The sequence below is a fragment of the Labrus mixtus genome, chromosome 15 (genome assembly GCF_963584025.1).
Source record: "Labrus mixtus chromosome 15, fLabMix1.1, whole genome shotgun sequence".
NCBI lineage: Eukaryota > Metazoa > Chordata > Actinopteri > Labriformes > Labridae > Labrus > Labrus mixtus.
The window spans coordinates 14,045,571-14,061,565 of NC_083626.1; the positions used below are offsets into that span (position 1 = coordinate 14,045,571).

General features: G+C 40.6%; 1 protein-coding gene and 1 long non-coding RNA gene across 2 annotated transcripts; one reads left to right on the forward strand and one right to left on the reverse strand.

The window, feature by feature from the left end:
- LOC132990372 (probable E3 ubiquitin-protein ligase DTX3) lies at nt 1-4,153 on the forward strand. Its single transcript, XM_061058612.1, has 3 exons — nt 1-431; nt 2,538-2,755; nt 3,770-4,153. The coding sequence occupies exons 1-3, from the start codon at nt 108-110 to the stop codon at nt 3,846-3,848; spliced, it is 621 nt and encodes a 206-aa protein (XP_060914595.1). The 5' UTR covers nt 1-107; the 3' UTR covers nt 3,849-4,153.
- Nucleotides 4,026-4,338, reverse strand: LOC132990373 (uncharacterized). The gene is made up of 2 exons (XR_009676055.1): nt 4,207-4,338; nt 4,026-4,161 (listed from the first exon to the last, which is right to left on the reverse strand). It is a non-coding gene; the product is annotated as an uncharacterized LOC132990373 (long non-coding RNA).
- Between the last annotated feature and the right edge of the window lie 11,657 nt (nt 4,339-15,995).

A 15,995-nucleotide genomic window follows, 5' to 3' on the forward strand; every position in this document is an offset into this window, starting at 1 on the left:
TAGCATACTTTCCTTATTTTGACGCCACATATCTCGGAAAACCTACCAACGTTATTGTAGCCGACGACTCATACACGGAAAGACAACGAAGACGTATTTGTCGTCACATGGGCTACTGGGAAATAATGGAAAACACATCAAATAATCACTCCAAAGTAGTCCCTGAAGTTAAGGAAGACTGCTCAATTTGCTTGGACAAGATTCAAGAGATGAAATCCTTGAAGTGCCGCCACTCTTTTTGCTCAGAATGTATCGACTCGCTTTTCAAGTTGAAGCCTGCTTGTCCAATATGCAACACTTACTACGGAGAGTACACGGGAACCCAGCCGGAAGGCACAATGACGGTGTCCCGCAGCTGGCAGCGCTTACCTGGCTTTGAAGACTGTGGGACAATTGTCATACAGTACAGCTTCCCAGCAGGGATTCAAGGGGTGAGGCTGACACTTTTAACTGCAGCTATAAGCCCCCATGAGTAGGCGAATAGCATTCAGTACCGACAGTTGCATGTGAAATGCCAGCTGTCCGCCAGTGGGCGCTGTTTGTTTATGATTACAATTCGATAACCCTAATATCCGGATTAAAGATTGGTCATAATCCAAATGTCTCTTCTTCACCTCACAAGTAAAGGTCGAAAGGGATTCATTTTAATTTTTCTGTAGCCTACTTTGTTGTAGCCTAAAGAAACATCCATTGTGTAATAGTTATGAGAGTATATACTGTAGGCCTACAAGGCGGCCCAAAGGTTAAAGAGGGGAAAGCTTTCTGGGGCCAAGCATAAGGGGGGGGGGGGCAATGCAGCCTGCTTCAAAATGTACCCCCCACCCCACCCCTCTTTTTAAATGATAGGACCGAACTTAACTGGGCGGGCCTGAGTATAACATACACATGCTGCTACAGAAGAGGATGGAATTTAAGAGGTGCATCCTTTCGTTGGCATAGAAACAGTGTTGAAGTGAAGGAGGACAACAACTAAGATATGCTATTCAGAGGACACGGTTTAATGAATATTTCCCCCCAACACATGTCATTTATTAGACTATATCTACAGGCTATAGCCAACTGTTTTAAATGGTACATTATGATAAGGCTATTTACCATGTCTTGGATCATTTGCTGCAGGGTGATTCTTTTTTTTCATATACCTACTGACAAAAATGTTTCTGTTCATATTAATGTCACTCAAAGATCAGACTTCCTTGAAATCTAACAACTGTTAACTTGGGCTATTTAGATCTTGGGCCTGTTTTTACTATTGATCTGTTGATTATTTACTTGTATCTATGTATTTATATTACACAGGAAATTCTTTCTGTGTTTGTTATGTCAAAAACAGTGGGAGAAGTCCTACATGTACACGGTAGCCAGTTCAAGGTTACATAGCCGCAACATATCTTAAAGCTGATACAGCCGAAGAGAGACATGAATTGTTGGGAGGAGAGAATGGGGAGATGACATGCAGCAAAGGGCTGTGGTTGGATTTGAACCCACGGCCGCTGCGACAAGGACCACAGCCTCTGCGCATGGGCGCGTGTCACAACCGCTAGGCTATCGGCACTCCTCCGTTACATACCTTGTTTGTCAGATGAACTCAAATAAAAATGTACAAGATAATCAGTTCATAATAACTAAAAATTGATAACCGTGAAAAATAAAAAATCATAATGAATAATTATACAGAACAAAGAAAAGCAGCTTCACATAGGACAAGCTTAGCAGACAAAAAAGATCTGAATGGATTGATTGATTATTTGTTGACAATTAATTTTCAGTCAGTCACCAAATCAATAAGTGCCTGAATTTTCTTTAGCTCTCTGAATGCATTTGATATGTGGGGGGAAAAAATCTATTTCCAACCCATAATAGAGCATATTTCTATGTTTGACAAACCAGCCCACATCATAAAGGTGGCAGGAACAACGTGTTTATGTGTGTGTATGACCAAAAAAAGAATACATTAAACAGAGATGTGCCTTTTAGGGGGTCTAATGGAAGCTGTGGGTTTAAAAAAAAAAAAAGGAAAGGAAGCAGGTATTTAAAATATTCTGCAGGTCACAATTCAGGGAAGAGATGTGTGGGTGGGAGAGGGACATTGAGAAAAAAATGGTTATATTTTTGGATGTTGTGTTACACTGAAGGCGTCTTTAAGCTTATGATGTGCCTTATGTTTGTGGGAGCATTTCTGTAGTCGGGAGTATTTCAGATGCAGTATTGGCTCTTTAAGCTATAAGCTGAGCGCTGACTCCTTGTGGCTGTATTAATCTACTTTTTCTTTTCAATTGCTGCTGTTGAGACAAATCCACAAATCCCTCTTTGTTCAACTTCACTAGAGAGTTATAAGAATGAGCTATAGATGCTAACCTGTAAAAGAGACTTAACGTTACAAAATCCATCAATGACTTTGTTATTGGTTATGTATTTTAAAATTTGAAGGGAGAATTTTATTTGGATGGATTTTATTTTCCCACAAATAGCTTACAACTGTAGATCACTGTATGTAACTTGTTTTATGTAACTTGTTATTGTTTATAATGTCACAGCCTGAGCATCCAAACCCTGGAGTGAGATACAGCAGGACCTCGCGTACAGCCTTCCTGCCAGCCTGTGAGGAGGGTGAGAAAGTCCTGAGACTGCTGAGGAAAGCCTTCGACAGGAGACTGACCTTCACCGTTGGACAATCTGTAACCACTGGCCTCAACAACGTCATCACCTGGAATGACATTCACCACAAGACCAACATGGAAGGTGGTCCACAATGGTAAACACATTATTGTTAAGACAGCAATCCCGTTTATTCCTGTTATTAGTCTTGTTGGATAATGCAGAGGTTGCAACATGCCGGAAAGACAGTAAATTGCAGTTTTATATCAGGCTTCTCTTATATAACCTTATCAGGTAAAGATTTGAATGAATGCAAACCCATACATATGCATTGAAGCCTTGTATAACTCAGGTATAAAGAAACAACATTAGGATTCACTTTAGCCATTTAGCCAAGTGCTAATACTAGCATGCTTTCAATGACAGTGCTAAGGTATAACATCTTCCCCAGAGAGAAAGTTCACACTCCTCTGACATCTTTGATGGGGGTTTTAACACTGACCCGCTCCTAAATTAGACTTGTGACAGGTCAAACGTCTATTTAGTCAAGTGGGAGAAGTGAATGTGAGAAAACATTACAGCATATGCTTAGCAGTGCATCGTCTACACCAGGGGTTCGCAAACTTTCAGCTCCTTACCAGAGACCGGGGACCCTCACTGTCCCTGGTTGGGTTAAAGCATATAGTGTAGCACACAGCGTTTCCAAACACTGGTTACACAAAAAAAAAAAAAAACACAAAAGCATACAACAGCCTAAAAACTATTCAAATATTTTCTATAGTAACTTATTGTAAGAAAGGCTAGAAGCATGATACATGTGGTTTCCATGTATAGACTGTAGCACTGAGTGGACAAACAAAGCTTGATAAATAGGTGTGTGTGTCTTTAAGTGTAAAGTTCAGCAGACACTTACTGTACAATGTTGCTGTCATGTGCAATTGCACAATAAAACTAATATTGTTTTTTATTTTGGTTTTTGCCATGGCACTACTCGTAGTATAGTTTGTAATATATCATCTTTTCTGAACAGTGTTTTTTATTCAGCAAGTAACCATCCTAGTTTCACGTTTAGTTTGGGAACACTTCCAGTTTGCTTCTATAAAAAGTACATTTGAGAGTGATGAGATTGTGAAGTGATCATTTTTGGTTCTTCTTCTTTTCACATTTCCAGTTTTGGATATCCAGACCCAAAATATTTGTTCAGGGTTCAAGAGGAGCTTCGTCTAAAAGGAGTGACCGAGGACGACTGATGGATGAAGACAGTCGCAGCACTTCTTCAAATACTTGAAGTATTGCCTTGTTTTTTAGAATTAAGTTTCTGATTTAATTGTTGCACTTTTTCTAACTTCAAGTATGGAGTTTAAGTATTTGCACTTTTTAGAGTTATGGAATTATTTTTATTGAGACATGAACGTTTTTTTCAACTGTCATCTGACAACGTAAAAAAAAGATATAATACACATAATGCAATTTCTTATAGAAAGAAAGATTATGCTACAGTAGGTTAGTGAAAGGGGTTTTACTTCTGATCGTCATGTTAACCAGATATCATCTTCTATACCACTTGTACACAGAAAGCATACATACGAGGCAGAACAGGTCAGAAACAGCCTTCGCTTGTTTTGCTTTACAATTGACAGAAAAAGATTGTTAAAAACAGATGAGTCATGAATCATAAGGATTAAGTTGAGTAAAACACAAACTGTAACGTCAAATATTAAGTTTGTTAGCTGTTTTTTTATGTATAAAAATGGTTAGTTCAAGTTTCCTAAGGAGATATTGTGTATGTATTATAGATAAATGGTAGATCAAAGGATATACAACGAACAAAAATATAAACACAACACTTGTTTTTACTCCAGTTTTTTCACTATCTCTGCTGGCCACAGCCTTTGAACATTTAACAACTTTCTCTTGTCGACATACCTGCTCCACTTCCAACTTCCTTCTTTAATGAGGACCTGTTCCACGCCAGTCTGCATGAGAAAAGCCCCTCTGGCCTTCTTGCATGATACCTGCAATCTCTGTATGCCCTGTAAGAGCTCCTGCTTCCTGTACTGCACGTCTTGGGTTCCATTTCCTCCGTCTAGTTTTTTGGGACCAAATTACTAATTCCCACGTCTTTGCTCCCTGATAGCAACAACTCTGTCCTGGCCTTCGCACACTTGAACCAACCTCACAAGTCTTTCCGCCTTCGTTACCATCTGTACTTCATAAACTGACAGTGGCCACACAAGTCCAGGGGATTTTCCAAACTGCTAACACTTATTTTTATGTAAAAAAAAAAAAAAAGAACAAGGCTTCAGTGCTTTGATTAGTCTCAGTTGTAGGATGATAACTGTAGCCTAAATATTTAATTAAATATCTTTCATGGTCTTATTTTAGACTACAATTCACACAGGATAGACAGTGTGGTTTTGCGGTCTCTCTGCATCGTCACCTCTGACTATCTCAGCGTTCTGACTGATCAGAGTTTTATACAAGTTGATCTCTATCTCGAACATAAAATGCTGCAGAGCAGGTTAGGTGTTCAGCACGAGTTACCATGGCGGTTCATGCCAGTAGAAAGTGAACCACCTTCATAGTACTAAAAAAGACAGAGTTAACCCTGAAGTAACCTTGATTATCACAAACGATGGTGCTTTTTTTCCGCAGGATGTTGTAGATTATCCTGCCACCTTTGTGATGTGGGCTCTCATACACAACAACATTCTCGAAAAAAGGGTTGGAAATAGATTTTCTTCCACACATCAACCTTTGTTCTTCTGCACATACAGGTCAGTTCAGAACCATGACCAGTTCACATGAGAGTCTGTTACAGGCCACATTTATAAATGTCATGTGAACAGCCAATCAAACAAAAAAAATCTGAATTGAGCATTAAGGCTTGTTATTTGTACGTAGCCTTTTGAAACATTTCAGCTGCACCTTTCTAAATAGTTTGCTAGCATCTGTGCAACTTTACTAAGAGAAAATATTACCTTCTACATTCATTGATATATTCGGAAACTGTAGACTCTTGCACCTTGGCCTTAGGATTCCCCCTGCTCTACACCTCGGCGGTATTATTCGTTACACCCATACCACTCTTAGTAATCTCTACAAGAATGTTAGTCCATCAGGTGGACTCCATTTGGCTCTGGTTCAGAAGAAGCCTTTGCTCATCTTACTACAGCCTCAACTTCCTTCCACCTAGGCGGCCTAATTTCTATATTAAACTCTTTGTTTCCTAACAGATGTAAATCAGGAGGAAGGCCTATTTCTTTGTTCTTTCCTGGATCTGAGTGCGTCTCTTTGAAGTGTTTCTCTACCCCTTGTTTTGATGCTTTCTTGTCCTCCATATCCTTGGCCTAACATTCATTTAACAAACTTGATTGGATCCCTATAAAGGAAATTCAATGGATTACATGTTATTCATTGGAATGTACTTGGTCACTGTAATTTTTATATTTTACATTTTTAATATACATAATACTGCTTCTGTTAATAGTTTATGGTGCAGAGGACCAACAAAGTTAGAAAGTATTCACAGAGCAGAGTTTTGTTTTTGTTCTTTTATGGGATATGTTGATCATAATAAAGCCATAAAGAATACTGCTGGTCTTATCCTATAGCACATTTATCATATTCATTATTTACATGGCAGAAGTCAACATACTGTATTAAAAGAATTGTTACAGAAAAGAAGTGTCAGGAGAGACCAGGCATCAAGCTCCATTAGTACAAAAATCAGCGTTTATTTTTTCCAGCCATTGACCACTAGAGGGCGATGCTCTCCTGGAAGAAGCCTATGATAGCGTCCACTTGTTATGCATCTGTATCATCGTTACAGCCCAACAGTGGCACAGTACCTCCCAAAACTCCTCACACTAATCGATGAGAGGAGAAGATCATCCTCTGTAGATGATGAGTCATGTGTTTCTATTATGCTTTGGGAAGTTAGCAGCAGTGACTTATCACTTTTTGTATTGTGATTAACGATACTATTATCACTTGGCTTCTAATAGTAGCACACATACTGGTAGAGATTATACATGTACAGATGGATACATTTTCAAAATAAAGGAATAACATTGGCAGACAGACACATTTTCAAAATAAAGGTTGATAAAAGCTAAATAATTCAAAGATTTCCCAGCAATACCAGTACAAATTAATCAGAATATTTTGCAAGGAGACAACCACTTCTTTGTCTCAATTCAGCAAAGCAGGCCACACAAGCTTTTATTTCTCTTTATATTTTGGCCTTATGATCGGCTCCCATTAACAAATTACAACTGAATCAAAATAATACTACGAGCTGATCTTTTACAACAGTACTGAGTTATAGGACCAGGGAATATCTTTAACCCCCAGTGTTCATATTTCATCAGAAAAAGTGCCTATGTGACTAGGCAGCTACTGGCCTGGGCCTCTTTAGCCCATTGGTGATTAGCTGCTGGGGGCATTTCTGTGGCTTATAGGATGCCAGGGCATCTGCTGCTCTCACAGACCAAGACCCATCTGGTCAAACGTAGCATCCTCCCAACCTCCCCCTTCTCGCCTTTTCTCCCATAATTCATCAACCCAGCCCGAGCATTTCACATCGACATCCCTTTCCTCTCTCAGCCCTTTAACCATTTCCTATTAATTGTCTGTAGTTGACAGGCTTTCTCTCCAATCATTTTCCTTTCTGCTGTTCTGATTGAATGGGAAACATGCACAACTGCATGAACTTTTTGTTCCATATAAGCATGCCGTTTACATAGTGACAGACTGGAGCAATGAACATACTCAGCAGACAGGGAGGATCTCTTGCAATATGACTAACATGTCTACAATGTCAAAATCCCCTTTCAGTTCAGTGCATGTAACCTACATTTGAACATAAAAATATAACATGAAGGAGAAGAGTGTTTCCAATAGAAATAAAACCCTCTGATCTGAGTGTATTTCTTCAGGCATGTTTGATTCAAATGAAAATTGTATACCTGATTAAACTAGAAATAAAATGACATGGGCCTCCATTTTTTAATTTGCATATTCACTAATAATAGTTAAGTCCACGGGTCAAGAACTCATATATAAATTAAATAACCTTTTTGCCTCAGTACCTTTCATGCCCAGCTGGACATAGGGGTGCAGAATTACAGTAATGGAACTAGATATAAGTGTGTATCAATGAATATGTAGAGCAATGTTGCGGGTGGATTAATCATGCATCCATTTAAATAGCTAGTGACAAGCCTCCTCTATAAAAATGGATTGATGACAGAGTGGGAATGAGGTCTCAGTGTACGGATTAAGAAAGCTGCTTTTGTAGCTTCTTTGGTTGATTTCCATCAAGCGTTGCTCTTGTCTGCTGTTGCGGGATGACTTTAATATTCTTCTCTCAGGCTCTGAAAATAGAACCCCGACTCTCTGGGTGTGACTACACAACTGCTCAAGAAACACACAGGAAAATGCATACCCATCAGACAAGAGACGTGCACTGTTGTGCTACGAGAGATGATAAGAAGATCATCGTGTGACAATGCAGAGCTGTTGTTGTCGCCCTTTCTCCCCACTGCGCTCCTTAATTAGAGAGGCTCCGGCTGTGGGGAGAACCCAGGCACATCACCTGCCTGCCCGCCTGCCTGCCTGCCTGTCTGCCTCCACATCCTCTCATCCTCTGCTGCCACAGGCACCCAATCCCAGACAAACCTGTCTCTCCTGGTGCAGGGCACACTCTGCTCTCTGTCTCCCTTCACTGTAATGAGGATCACCTCCAACAGAAGGAGCCTACTTTTGCATGCCTTTGAAGCTATATGTTTTTAATCTTCACCCTCTTTTAAATACAAATTTGACAGGGATAAAGACGTATCTGCTTCATGGAATTATTACTCTTCATGTATCAAAATAATAATGGACAAACATGGATATTTCAGGCTGTTTGTGTGTTAGGTACATGGACAGGAAGAGGCTTTGTGTGACAGATTTTCAGCCCACACCGTCGCACCGCTGACATGCTCATTCACTGGGCCCAAGGCTGTTTGCTTAAGAACAGGGACGTGACTGTGGGTGTGTGGGTGCTTGTACTTCTGTGGCTTTTGTCTGGGTGCCCTTGACTGCATCTGTGCATACAGTACGCAAGGAAAGGCACTAGTGAATACTTGTGTGAGTCTGTGTGTTTGTGTGTGTGTGTGTGTGTGTGTTTGTCAAGGCAGTTTTTCACATTCTGTTGTCTGATTCGTGGCTGGGGCTACATGGCTTTTTGTCTGCCTGATTTAACATAACAGACTCTTTCTGCTTTCTTTTCTAAGTGACTGACAGATTTACTGACTTCACCAACAGGATACAACAGCAGAGCTGGGCACTTCTTGGCTCAAGCTGTTTGTCATTGCCGACAAAGGCGCTTCTCCTGGATGGGAGAATAGCAGCTCCACCATCTGTCCTCTCTTCAATACATTAAAACAATTTATCTATAGCCTCTACATACTTTATCAGTGTTGTTATCGGTGTATTTATCACACTCATATACATATCTTTTGTCTGTATCAAGCACCTTGTAGTCAGATTCATGTTAAAACTGCAATTGAAATATTTTCTGGGTGCATTGAAGAAGAACTAAACTAACCCTTCCTGTCTGCATCCTCAGCCTTGGTATGCACTTCCACACTGCCTGGTGTATGAGCAATTAGCTTTGGCTGTCATGGCAACTAGCCCGACCTTTTTATCGTTTTACAAACAAGAATCTCAACCCAAGGTCAGTCTTTCTTCTGAACATCTGCAGCAGTTGTACGGAGTCTTTTAAGTGGAAAACTGTTTCCTCCACGCCTTGTCTCCACATGTTCTGAAAAGTCTCTTACAAAAGTGATATTGGGGTCATTTGAAGAGTTTTCTCTTGGAGCACAATTTATTGTAATGGTGTTAAAGCAAAAAGCCCATTTATTTTCATTCAAATGAATCATCAAGTAGGGCGTTTAAGCGAATGTTGAGTACAGTCTGTTGTGTACATTTTAAATGAATTCAGAATTGCACATTAAATAAATATCTAATGGATTTCCTGTGTGGATTCCATCGTCATGTATTCACACTTGTACTAGAGGAGGACTTATGCAATCAGTGTTAACATTTGTTTCAATGCGGCCAAGAAAGGGTCATTATTATTTCAACAATGTTCCGAGGAATGATCCTGTGCACAAGCTTTTAAGCCTTCACATTGGATATGGACTATAGCGCATGAAAAATGTGTGCTTGCACAGTTGTAGATTGTATAATGCTTAACCCAAGAATATGCTGAAAAAGCTCCCTCTGCTGCAGCTGCATGGCATCCTTACAGATATTGTGGTTTGCACAAATATTTTATTCATCCATATGTGATGTAACCATTTCTTGTTCTAGAGCATTCGTGCAGAGATCCATAGACGATTAAACCTGCAGATCTACCAGACAAGTAAAGCAATCTCAAACAAGTGAATTCTTTTTTTAATGTCTCAAGGTTAAGTGTGGGAAGATGGTTACGTAGCGAGCACCTGTCCTCACCTGTGGTTTGTTGGTGATGAGACGTCACACTTCCACAGGGCTTAGCTGGAGCTCTTACAATTAACAAACAGAACAGCTGCACCTTATGGCAACAAACAGCACACTCAGCGGTTTATCAGCAGAGTAAACAGAGAGCTTAATCATGTCAGATAATTATAGCAAGAGTTGACTATGTTGTGTGAGTAACCATTGCTGCTGCAGCATGTCCTCCTGTGACACATAAATCAGTGTGAGTCAGAACACATTTACATATTCTTAGCCTAACTGGTGTCCCGGTTTCAGAAAAACATTATTTGTTGGGTTATTACAATCTAGAACAATAACCCACAAGAAGAAATGAAGCAGGCTTAGCAGTGCATATTGGATACATCTCACAAACCCAAGGCACAACAAAAAGAATCTAAGAGTTTATCTCGAGGGAAATTGTTTTCAGATTCAAAATGTAATAATGATAAACTATAAAAGGATACCATACCACCCCACATGATACCATATGATACCATACAGTATGATACCATACCCTGCCATTCACTTTATTGTCGTAAAAGAGAAACGTATCTGGGACTCTAATACATATTTTAGTAATAAATTCCAGGGTAATTATTATCAGATTCAAAATGTAAATGATACAATGCAATATATGATATGATACACTGGGATAATGAAAAAATATGAACACATCTGGATAATTTCTTGCATTCTTTGTCTTTTCAAGACAAATACTTTACATGCCTAAACCAACAGCACCAGAATTCCTTGTCTGCCCTCCTAACTCTTTTATTGGCATGATTGAAAATAGTGTTTTTAAACCCATAACGACAATTACTGTGAAATAAAGGAATGATATAAATGATTTAAGACTTTAGTTAAGACAGTGTGGATCCATGAATATTTTGTCTCCCCTCGAGAGCTCTTTGAACATCAAAGGCCATGTCAACAATAAGAGAGTGAGGGAGACACTAAACCTTGAAATAGTAGCAGTGTGGCACACTGATTCCTGTCATAAAAAAAGTGCCTCTAAGCCTTCCACAGTCAGGAAGCAGGCAGGCAGCAGAGCAACTGTGGAAAAAAATGTATATTTACTTATCAAAGGCACTCCCCAAGCATCTGTGAATCAAAAACCCAGGAATCTGTGAGTAGGAGAGAAGAGAAACAGGAAGAAGAAGAAACAGCTAGGGGAGGGAGGATACAGACATGAGGGGAGATGAAAATCCTCCACAGGAATAGCTCTGGAGCTGATGTGTTGCATGGTAACAGACTATGCATTCCAGTATGTAGACCATGCATTCATTAAAACTTCACTTTTATCTCAAAGTTCATTCTTTTCCCACTTTTTTCTAAAGGAGTTAGTACATACCTGAACAAGTACATAGCTGATTTTCATGTAGTATAGCTCGTAGGGCTTGATTGTAGAATGAGGACAAAGAATACAGGAAATGTAGGGAAGAGCGAATATTCTCCCTCGCTTGATAAACAGAATCACTGATGTGCAGAGCATTTTTGATCCCCCCTCTGTACCATCAATACACCGTATGCAGTAGCTTATACCAACTCTAGAGCCACAGACTCATTTTGGGCGCTGTGTTTTTCAGCTCTTGCCTTTGGACCCACTACCAACTCCTCCATGAGAAATTAAGACCAAAATTTCTGATATTTTTCCAACCAGTCGGATTCCTTTAGCAATGTTCTTTTGCAGTTTGGACCCGAGACGGTGCAAAATATGACAGAACAAAGAAATTGGGAAAAACATGTTTCAAAAAGGTGATTTGTCATTCATAGGCTTAAAAAAGAAATTCCAGGCACACATTCGTGACCTACTGAAAACGGCATGGCAACCCAACTTTGGGTTCCGAGTTTAGAACCACTGTCATACTGGATTAAACTTGTGCACTTGGCAGCAGGTGACAGCAGTTAGTTAAATATAGAACAGTTGAAAACATTTGGCATTTGATCTTAACAATGAAACCATGCACAGTGGAGTTGGCAGAGGCTGCATGGACGCTCTGACTGGCACAGAGTTTAAAGCCATTTCCAGCCAGACTTTGGCCTGCAGGACTGAGAATGTTTACTAAAACTTCTCTACTTCTCTTGTCTCACTGTGTTGCGCCATTGTTTATAGCCTTACTACATGTGCTTCCCAAATCAGTCAGTGATTGAGCCTTGTGTTGTACATCTGCAGCATGTTCTTGACACCCCTAGTATTCTTTGTGATGAGTAGGTTCAAACTGAAAAGGCATTTGCACAACCAAACCATGTTGTAAAAATCTCATGCATTTCACAACTACCTCTTTTGTTCGTCTTTAATAATACTAATACTAATAATAATCATTAAGCATGCTTTTACCACAGATGTGATGCCTGTTTCTTGTGGATGTGACCTCTCCCCAATGCTTATGTAATCCACCATGGCTCTATGCTTCAGTACCCCCCTCTGCGTATGTACATGCAGGAACATCCCTCTAGTGTGTGTATGCTCTATGCTCTCACAGCTCCCTTGTCACTGAGGATAAATGTCATTGTTTGCCTCAGAGTTTCTCTTAGATCATCTCTCCTTCTTTGACGCTCCATTCTCTGTATCTGTTGCAGCAGGGGAAACATGCACCCTTTCTCTTTATTTGATCTGAGTTTCGGACTCAAAGACGTAACACTATTAGATATATCCTCATTCCTGCACAAATACTCCCCCCCTCAACTTTAGCTTGCTCCCTATCTCCTTATTCTTGTACACCCAACCCCCCCCCCCCCCCCCCCCCCCCCCCTTAGGCAAGAGTTATTGCTTAGTTGGAGGGCCCTCTGGTCCCATGTGCATCCTGGACTAAGCCGAACACACCTCACACTTGCTGTTACCACTGGAGGCACATGCTCCCGCCTGTAGCCATGGTCACTCAAAGAGGAATGGCAGATAGGAAAATGCACTGAGAGCAGTCTTTAGTAGCCTTGGCCTCCCTTTTGTCTGTCTCTCCCCCCACTGCTAATACTTCCCTCATAGCTGCAGGGATCTCTGGGATAACAGTTGCACACATGCATGCACGCTGATCACTGATGGGTGTGCTCTCTTTGGAGGATTGCAGCAGTCCTTTTAATGGTTGATAATGTATTTCCTTCTAGGTCATAGAATGGTTGTAGTGTTTTTGCACATGACTACTGGGTGAAAATGCTGGCGGTGACACACAGCAAAGGCAATAAGTATTTAGGTGTAATTATGGAGTAATTATCACTGCTGTGCACTCAGTCTGCTGCAGCTGACCTAATCCAGCATTTGAATCAGCATGAAGTACAAAGCATCCCTGCTCATTCCTCTACTGGTGCAGCTGAGGCGAAAGTGCTCATTGGTGCAGTGCTGGATGTCTCCATGTTGTTTTGGCTTGTGCTGAAACATGCAGGATGTGGCCCCTAGCCAAGTCCTGTGTGTGTGTGTGTGTGTGTGTGTGTGTGTGTGTGTGTGTGTGTGTGTGTGTGTGTGTGTGTGTGTGTGTGTGTGTGTGTGTGTGTGTGTGTGTGTGTGTGTGTGTGTGTGTGTGTGTGTGAGAGGGAGGGGGTGGGGGGGGGGATAAGGGTACAGCCCAGCGCTCCTCCTCACCCTCTCATGCTCTGAGTGTCACACTGAGGACGACAGAGCGCACATCAGCCTTTGTTCGGGGTTGCCCAGTGATCACAAGGAAGAGCACAGAGAAATGTGCACATTGTGTGAGTGTTCGTCTGCAGTGTTTATGTTATAGAAGTAAGGTTTGGATTGATGGACTCACTAAGGGGAATCTCCTTAACCATATAAGATATAACGGCACTGATAAAAAAATAAAAATAAAACATGGTTCATGTGCGATGAACTTTGTGCAAACCGGAGATTTAAAACGTTTAACTTGATTAATTGTAGCAGACCTTTCATCTAAATGCTTTTTAGGTTCGGTTCTAAATATACTTACATTAAGCACTCAAACTTAGACACTTATGGTGTTTTCACACATGGACGAATCCTCATCAAAGTTTTCAGGGTGAGCTGCATGTGTGAATGCAAACGGCCCAATTCTTCAGCCTGACTTCACCCTGGCTTTTTTCTGCCAGCTCCCTTGTTATATTTCTGCATTGGTGGGGGTCTGCTGTGTCTTTTTTTTTTTTTAAAACCTCAACCTTGCCTCCTGAGACCCAACCCCCTCCCATCTGAAAATAAAATCTTCACATTGTAATGGACATGTGTAAATATTTCAGGGGTAGCTGTCCTAAAATATATTAGAACACATAAAATAACAATTTTCTTAACTACCAACAAAAACCTCCCATTAAGTGTAAGCAAGATCATGAAATAAGAAGAATATAAAAATATACCAGAGGAAATGCTCTCACACATATATGGATTTTAACCAATGTTACTTTTCCAGGATTTATTCTAAACACAAACCGAGACCTCTCCCTCCCTTTAGAAAAACAACGTTCACTTTCAGAGAACTTACTTACTACTGAGGCCAGAGGGAGCATTAAACAATTGACTGAGCTTATTGGTGGTGCTGCCTGGGAAACACAAGGTCAAGACAGAGCTCCAGGCGAGCCGTAGGATTAGCCACAAGCGTGAGTTGGGGGTCAGAGGCCACACACAAAGAGGTTGGGGCGAGAAACTGCAACTGAGAGTGAAGACACAGAGAATAAGCCGTGCGATGGACAGATTTGGAGGACACAGAGCATGTTTTTTGGGAGTTGGGTGAGGATTTTCTTGAAAGCATCAACAAGTAAAAGTATCATTTTAGTAAAATAAACATTTGTAGTTTCTAATCTCCGAAACCTCAGTCAAATACTTCCTCTGAGATGTTCATATCAAAATATATTATCAAAATATTATAATTTTACTGCATGCTTTGTATAGAGATTGTCAGGATAGGAGGTGTTCATGGATACTGTGAACATACTCAGTTAAATCCTATTATACCACCTCTTTCTGGTTGTAAAACTGGCAGAACTGGGAATTGATGTGTTTGGATATTATGGCCCTGCCCTGCACTGCGGCAGATAAGAGAATCTCCTGTCTGTGTGTGTGTGAGAGAGAGAGAGAGAGAATGAGAGAGAGAGAGAGAGAGAGAGAGAGCACTGCAGGACTCCAGACCTCATCAGAGATCATCAGTGATCAAAGATTAGCACACATCTGCACAGTAGCGTCTACCATGTTGATGGATGCATGCAATTTAGGTTGCATCATTAATGAGTCACCCCCCCCCCCCCCTCTCCCATGAAGAAAATTTGATACACACCAAGACACAAACAGGAAACAAAATGTGATAGGTTGTTACTTGTTTGTGCGAGAGTTATCTGAGGACCCAAACATGATTTTAATGTTACTCAACAGCACTGAGGGTAGTCCACTCAGTGCTGCGTAACTCCCCCCACATCACCCTTTACATAGCAGTGTCCAAATCTGTTCAGTTCAGCCTGAGCCCTGACTCACTGAGCAAAACTGTCATTGTTCTCCCTATTTTTGGATGATAAATCTACTCTGAAGTAGAAAGAAAATCACATCCTCCTAGTGCATTTTTCATCATCAATCAATTTAGATTTGTTTTTTAGTTGTTGTTTTTTTTTTTTTATCTCACCAGCTAGATTTGTATAAAATACAATTCTGAGATGGTACTATATTAAAAATGTTTTTTTTGTGTGAATCAGAATTAAAAAAACTGTGTTTTTATGTCTGATAAATTGGCTTTGTTTGGGTAAAAGGCCCTCGCTCCAGCCTTTGTCCACAGTACCACATTAATCCTCGGTCAAAGTAACCCATCCGTCACAGACAAAGAGCCTTTTTAAGGTGGCTGCGTGCGGCACTGTGTAAACGAAATGGCAGCGTGGCTCCACAAGAGCTCACGGGACTGTGATGCCACTACTTCTCTTTAACAGAGCCCCGGAGGTACAAGCCA

What these genes read in the sequence shown, in the direction of transcription:
- LOC132990372 (XM_061058612.1), top strand. Translation starts at nt 108, where the DNA reads ATGGGCTACTGGGAAATAATGGAAAACACATCAAATAATCACTCCAAA. An exon ending in TCCCAGCAGGGATTCAAGGG is followed by an intron (nt 432 to 2,537) that starts GTGAGGCTGACA and finishes ATAATGTCACAG; the next exon opens with CCTGAGCATCCAAACCCTGG. An exon ending in ATGGAAGGTGGTCCACAATG is followed by an intron (nt 2,756 to 3,769) that starts GTAAACACATTA and finishes TCACATTTCCAG; the next exon opens with TTTTGGATATCCAGACCCAA.